At 41.1% G+C, this 7,198-nt stretch overlaps 1 protein-coding gene across 6 annotated transcripts in view; it reads left to right on the top strand.

The window, feature by feature from the left end:
- The first annotated feature begins 2,638 nt into the window (after positions 1 to 2,638).
- CIT (citron rho-interacting serine/threonine kinase) overlaps positions 2,639 to 7,198 on the top strand; it is a 111,429-nt gene continuing 106,869 nt past the window's right edge. For all 6 annotated transcript variants that reach the window (XM_019539237.1, XM_019539239.1, XM_019539240.1 and 3 more), the window contains exons 1-3: positions 2,639 to 2,758; positions 3,496 to 3,637; positions 4,848 to 5,023. In XM_019539237.1, coding sequence (XP_019394782.1) covers positions 2,663 to 2,758; positions 3,496 to 3,637; positions 4,848 to 5,023 — 414 coding nt within the window. In that variant the 5' untranslated portion in view covers positions 2,639 to 2,662. The remainder of the gene's footprint in view (positions 2,759 to 3,495; positions 3,638 to 4,847; positions 5,024 to 7,198) is intronic.

Below are 7,198 nucleotides of genomic sequence, written 5' to 3' on the forward strand. Positions count from 1 at the left end.
CGTGGGGGGCAGTGATATGCCCTTGCCCCTGCCCCTGCCCCTGCCCCTCGCTCCTATATCACAGCCCCCAGCCCTGCTGCTGCCCCACGCTCCTGACCCACAGTTCCCCTCCCCCCAGACTATGCTGGTGCCCCTCATTCCCGGCCCGCAGCTCCCTGGTCCTGCTTGTGCCTTGTGCTCCTGGCCCGCAGCCCCCTGCCCCGCTTTGTGCTCCTCACTCCGAAGCCACAGCCTTCCCAGCCCAGCTGCCCACCCAGCGCTCTGTTGTCCCTGAAGAACTCTCCTCCACCCCCCTTTCCTTGCCTCCCCACCCTGCTGCATCCGTGGTGTACACACACACTCCTGGGGTTTCTTAGGGTGATGTCTTTTGCGGAGCTGGGATAGAATTAGCCCAGTTTTTGAATTCAAGATGTTCTTCACCAGGTCTGATCAGTACAAGCCTAGTGCAGCATGGTGAAGAATGATAGCCCCACCTGGCTCAGGCACAGGGAGCAGCCCAGGTCATGATGCATGTAGCAGGGCTTGGTGGCATGGCAGGTGGACTCTGTTTCCCAGCAGCCACAGTGGTGGCTCCTTTCAGCTGCTGGCCCACACCCTGCTGCGTAGGCACCTCGGCTCATCCACCCTGCGCCCGCTGCAAGGGACAGGAACCACGTGGACAGGGCGTGTGGCCAGGCAGATGGGATAAAGCCATAGGAAGGTGGAGAGACATGTCCAGGAACAGGACGGGCAGGCAGGGCCAGGCATCGGGATCATGGGGTGGTGACAGCCTGGGGCTGAGGTAGCACTATGATCCAGCCTGCCCATCCCTGTGATGCATGCTGCTTTTGTGGGCAGGTGTGTGCAGGAAGCAGATTGTGTGCTGTCACTGCCCCACAGTCCCAATCCCTGGCTCAGCCTGCCTACCTGGCCTGCTCCCAGATGCAGCTCCCTGCCCATCTATGGCCCCATTCTTTCTGCCTGGCTGTGCACTCTGCCCATGCAGGTACTGGCTGGTCTTCATGGAGATCCTGGGATTGTTAAATGCTGCCAGCATGGGGCTGGGGCTTGGGGCAGAGCTATGATCTGCTCGTTGCATGCCCCTTCCTGCAGAATCAATGCCAGTTGTGGAAACATGAGGGGAGCAGATCATGGCTCTGCCTTGGGCCCTGGCCTCATGGCCCCACCCACTCGTCCCGTTCCAGGTTGCTGCTCCCCACCCAGTTGTGGCTCCACCCCAGCTGCCAGGCTGTGCACAGGGGCTACTTTAGGAGTTTTGGTGAGCTGTTGCAGGAGTGGGGTGCTGACTCAGCCTGCAGTAGCTCATTAAAACTGTCTAAGTGACCCTCCGGCCAAAAGAGTTGCCCTGTCCTAGACCATCTTGCCTACATCATCACTCTTTAGTTTACCTCACTCACTAATTGATTTGTTGCTCTGTGCTTATCCTTTGGCAGCATCTGATGAAGTGACCTCAGGCTCATGAAAGACCTCAGCTCTTGCTATACCGCTCTAATTTAGTTAGTTTATGACTTGCAAATCTATCTTACCTTCTTTAATTACCACCACTGGCTTTGTTTATATTTTGTAACTTTTGTATAATGAAAATAGCTGTTGACTTTTAAAAAAAATATGTGGCTCTTTCTGATTCTCATGTTTTACTGTAGCACTTGGGTTCATAACATGCATTGTAAATTGTATAAGAGTTGCCCCTAGGATTCCTTTTACCAGAGACCCCCAAGGATTGACATGGCCCCTCGTCCGATTTGGTATCAAGTGAACTTTAATAGTAATCCCTATACTTTATTACAAGTTTCCTCCCTGTAATATGACTTGGCAGGTGGTTTCTTCAGACGTTACAACAGCGACCTTCAGTGGCACCAGCTTCAGGTCCTCTGCTGCGTGTGTGGGATGTTAGTTTCTAGAATCCCCATTGTTGTTCCTGTCTCCCCAGGGGGTAACACAAAACACACACTTTCTCTATGTTTCTCCACTACTTTGTAACTTTCTCACCTCAGATTGTCCAATCCTTAAGTTTCTTACCTCATCTTTTTAGATTAGATACTCCAATCCTATTCTTTTTTTTGTTTCGTTTCCTTTTAGGGAAACTACTGTACCTGGTTAACCCACTGTACTAAGCACAGCACTCGCTTTTCCCAGTGTCTTACAGGGCACTCTACAATTTAATTGCTTAGTCCCAGGAAGGCTTAAAGTTATGCTAAGAGCCTGAGCATAACTCGGTTTGCCTGCTACACGAGAAATGGTAATGGAAAGAGAAAAAGTTATATTGGCTTTACCATTAAATGCAGAAGGGTTCTGTCATGAACTCTTTCTGTGGCTTTGGTCAATTCATTGTTCTGCCTGTCTGCAAAATGTTAAAATCTAAGCAGATTATTTTAAGCGAAACAATAAAGTGACAAATATTTATTCTAGTATTATGTGTTGTGAGATTATGAACTGTTGTTCATTGCTATAGTCTCTTGGCAAATGCCATATAAAATGACCTGGGAATCTCATTGATGCCAATAGATTTCAAAGAGTCCTTTTTTCTTAGTATTTGTTTAAGCTTGTTTCCACAACAATCTGACAGATTTCTTTTAAAATGTCATTCATGCAAACCATTTCTATTTGATGGCCCTTCTATCTGTCTTTTTTAGGATGCATCTTTCTGGTGTAAGCTGTGAAGATGTTGAAGTTCAAGTACGGTGTTCGTAGTCCTATGCAGATGGGCCCCATGGAGCCTGTAGCCAGCCGTGCTTCACGGCTGAACCTGCTCTTTCAGGTAAAGGGAATGTGGCATCAGACTTGATGAGTGCATGTTGTTTGATCTGTGTGCAGTGTACCAAAACGTATCTTCTTTTGTTTAGCTTTTAGCAAGTTGCCCATGCCAAAGGGCTGTGGCTAATTTGCATAAAAATTACATGATTGCAGCAGGCTTTCTTTTTTAATATAAAGCTGTTACTACAGCTCTCAGATTTAGAACGGAGCATCTCATGCTGAGTAACTTTAGAGATGGAATGTAATGTCCTGGGACATGTGTTCTTTACAGTCTTCTCATGTTCATTTAACATGAGAATGGTTAGGAGCTGTATTAAGCAGCCAGCTACACTCTAAGCAGCTCTCTTGACAATTCTTGTGCTGGGTCAAGACAGCATTTTTTCCTGTGAAAATATTTGGGTTGCTTTGCTAGCTGTGAAGCAAATGCCAAAATCTGTGGTCGAATGGCAAAGGGCATCTCAAATCAGAAGCATTTGAATGAGTGCTCAAATACTGAGATCTGAGCTTTTAGTAGTTTTTGACATTTAGTTTCATGAAAAAAGGAAAATGTTTGTAACAGTGATTAGTGGTTCACACAATGATGTGATCTATTTCAGACAAGCCTCTCAAATATTATTGGTTTAATTTCTGAAGCAGTGATTTTTTTATGGATTGTATATAATCTGTTCTATACATATGTTATTGATTTGAGGCTTTTCATTATTGGCTGAGACCCCATCTGTTGTTGCTTTTTTTTTCCAGGGGAAGCCACTCTTTGTGACTCAACAGCAGATGTCTCCTCTCTCTCGGGAAGGCATCCTTGATTCCCTTCTCGTTCTTTTTGAAGAATGCAACAATCCTTCTTTAATGAAAATTAAATATGTAGGCAATTTTGTAAAGAAATGTAAGTTTTCTTCGACTAATGCTAGGACTAATTCACATATACAGTGGTTAAAAGTTTGAGTATTTAAATGCTTTGTGGAGTTAAGTTGGTTAATATTATCTTAGGAATTCTTGTGTGTGTATGCTTACGTCATTATGTGTGGAAGCCCACTGACCCTAGTGGAGGTTTATGCAGATGCAAAAATCTACCTGCAGAGTCAACTGAAGCATTGTGGTTTTAAAGCGTATTATTTCTACTGCATGCTATACTTCGTTTAAGAAGATATTTTCATTCTATATAGAATGTGCGTGTACACACACAGTATACTAGTATAGTTCAGGGCATAAACAACAGAAGTATGTCAAGGAAACTTGGATAGCATGAGATAGACGAAAAGTTTGGAAGGACTGACTTCTAAGAATCATACTAAATATGCAGTTATTGTAGGTTTGTATAATATTTTAGACTCCATATATTTTCAGTTTTTGTGTCCGTATTCAATAAGCAGTAGTTTTTCACTTAAGAAATAATGTCAGTTTGGATAAAATTATTTGGCTCAATATGTTCAGGTTCCAAAAAAGAACTGCTGCATTTTCATCTTAAATTTTTCCTTAGCTCTACTTGCACAATGTTTAGTTGAGCAGAACCTATGAAACAACACGTGGAAGTTATTATTAGAGAGGTCTAATTTTACCAGTCTTTCAAAAGTGTTAAAAAATGGAGAGAGAGGAATTGTTTAGTATGGTCCAAGGAAAGATAAGAAAAAAATGGGATGAAACTGAATAAAGGAATACTTAAGCTGAAAAAGAAAATTCCTGATAGTTATTTCTATTAGACTATAGCATAGTGTCTCCAAAATAAGTGATGAAAGCCCCGCCATTTGACTTCTAAAACTGGACTGGACGAAGTACTCCTAATTAGAGACTAATCTTGCATTGGTAAAGATGGGAAAAATTGTCTAGTCTCTTTCTAATTTTTATGATGCAGTAAAGGGGGGATGAGTTATGGTTGCTATGGGAACTATCTTTGAATTTCTTTTGTGTGTATTAATTCCCAGCCATAACTTTGCATTAATATTGGTTTTTATCTAATAACTATATTTGATGAAAGTAAGGAAGTGATTAATAGTTACTGAGAGTCTGGAACTAAAGGAATAATTTTCTCTTGCTACGGCTGTATTCGTTATATAATATCACTTCATTAATGTAAAGTAATTGTTCATATTGTATAGATGCTGAGACAATAGCTGAATTGAGGGAATTGCAACCCAGTGTGAAGGATTTTGAAGTCAGGAGTTTGGTGGGATGTGGTCACTTTGCAGAAGTACAAGTAGTGAGAGAGAGAGTGACTGGTGATGTCTATGCCATGAAAGTGATGAGCAAACAGTCCTTGTTGCTACAAGAAAATGTATGTATATTTGACTACTGTCTACTCTGAATTGTCACTGCAACTACAAAACATAATATAGTGGATGTTTTCTTCTTCTTTCCCATTTAACTGATAATAAAACTGATGGAAAGGGTGATTCTAACTTGTGGGAATGTGATGTAATAAATTTCAGTGGTTATTTTATTTGTATTTTTGTATTACCTAGGAACAATAGGACCGATCTTTGTTAAATGCTGTATAAATGTGGAACAAAAAATCCAGTCCCCATCCCAAGGAGTTTACAACTAGAGACAGCAGATGGATACAGAGAGATGAAGTATAAGGAAATAGGACAGTATTGGCTAGATCAGTGTTTCTCAACCTGTGGGTTGCAAGAATATATGAAAGGGTTGCAAACAATCACTGAAAAACATGGAAAACCACAGATTTTTAAACAGAGAAAATCAGGATCCCTGGCAATAAGTATTTTGGGGCCAAAATACTTGTGTGTTTTCTACTTAAACTATTTACTGGGTCAGGACTGGCCATCAATGTTTACAAATGTGTTCTGGTACAAAAAATGTTGAGAAGCACTGGGCTAGATGAATAGGCAGTGGTCTGAGCACACCTGAGTAGCTTAACTGTTGTCAAGTTTTTTTACATATCAGGGCAAAAGAGAGTTTTAAAGAAGGCATATGAAGGAGAAACTGTAAAATGGTTTGGTGAGTTTTTATGGAGAGCTCCTCCAAATCATGAGAGACAGAATCTGGAAGCTGGTGTCATGGGCTGATCCAAGGTGAAGCTTGACCTCTCAGTATTGACTGAGAAATGATAAGGAAGGTGGAGAATAAACCTTGAAGGCCCTTGGAGGTGAAAATAGATACTACATAGTTAAGATCTAGATCAGTGCTTCTTAGCCAGACTATTGCAGCAGCTTGGGTGCTATGAGATCCTTTTAGCAGCTGTGCAGAGTACTGTGCAGTATCAGCAGTGTTAGGTGTGCAAACACCTATACCATTTACCTACATAATTCAGAATGTAAACCCAGAAATTTAAAATAAGAATCCATAGGGTCAAACCAGTTGTGGTCTTTATCAGTTCTTTGCAATGGAAGAATTGCTCTGTTATTTTCCATAATAAAAAACCAAGTAAAATACATTTTTGAAAAGGGGTGCTGTTTAAGTCAGAAAAGTTATGAAGGGGTGCCTTTACTATAATAAAGTTGAGAACCCCTGATCTAGATGAAATAACAGTATTTGTATCATTAGCTCCATTTTGTGATATTTGGAATGTTTTGGATTAGCTAGATTGCATGTTTGCAGTTCTGTTTGATTTAACTTAGTTTAAGGTAAAACTGTAGTTTATAGAGACTTCGTTGCCACACTAGATCTCTGGAATTCTGTGCCTTAATTGTACTAGCATAGGTTTGGGTTCTTTTCTGATTTTTTACAAGGCTGGATAAAAATCAACAATTTAAAAAAAAATCAGATTTTTCAAATTGAAATCAGATTTGATTTAATTGTATTTTTTATTTTTTTTATTAAGTTGCTTTAAAAAAATGCATGCATCTTAAATTAAGACTATCTTTATGTAAGTTTATGGTCAAAGCTATCATCATGGAATAGGGATTATAACTTCCAATTATATATTATCTGAGACAGTATATTCATGTGATCTATTTAGAAAATATTTTAAAAGGTTACAACAGGTCATGGTCTATATTAAGGGCCCAATGTTATAGGGTTCCCAGAGGCTCCTCTCTAGATTAGTAAAGATTAAAGAAAACCACTCTACTCAGTGGGACTTAGTGCCCAGTCTAGAACAGGGGTGGGCAATTATTTTGGCTGAAGGCCTGCTTACAAAGTTTTGGCAAGCTGTCGAGGGCCTCATGGGTAGCCTTTTCCTTTGACAGGTGCCCCATTCCTGGTAGCCATCTTGTGACCAGAAGTCCTGCTCCCTAACCCCCTTCCTTTGCTGCCAGAAGTCCCTCTTCTTGCCCCAGAAGTACTCCTTTCAGCAAGGGGTTTTGCCATCTCAGAACCAGAGAATATCAAATTATAATTACATTCTAATAATTAAACATCTACAACATTCATTAATTTGATTTAAAAGAATATTTTTGTCCTGATTTTACATGTGTTTGTGAAGTGTACATAGAGGTGATTTCACAATACCTGAAAATGAAGTCTTACTTTTGTATATTGTGGGGGGGGG

Source organism: Crocodylus porosus, unplaced genomic scaffold, assembly GCF_001723895.1.
Source record: "Crocodylus porosus isolate Cpor-Errol unplaced genomic scaffold, CroPor_comp1, whole genome shotgun sequence".
Classification (NCBI taxonomy): domain Eukaryota; kingdom Metazoa; phylum Chordata; order Crocodylia; family Crocodylidae; genus Crocodylus; species Crocodylus porosus.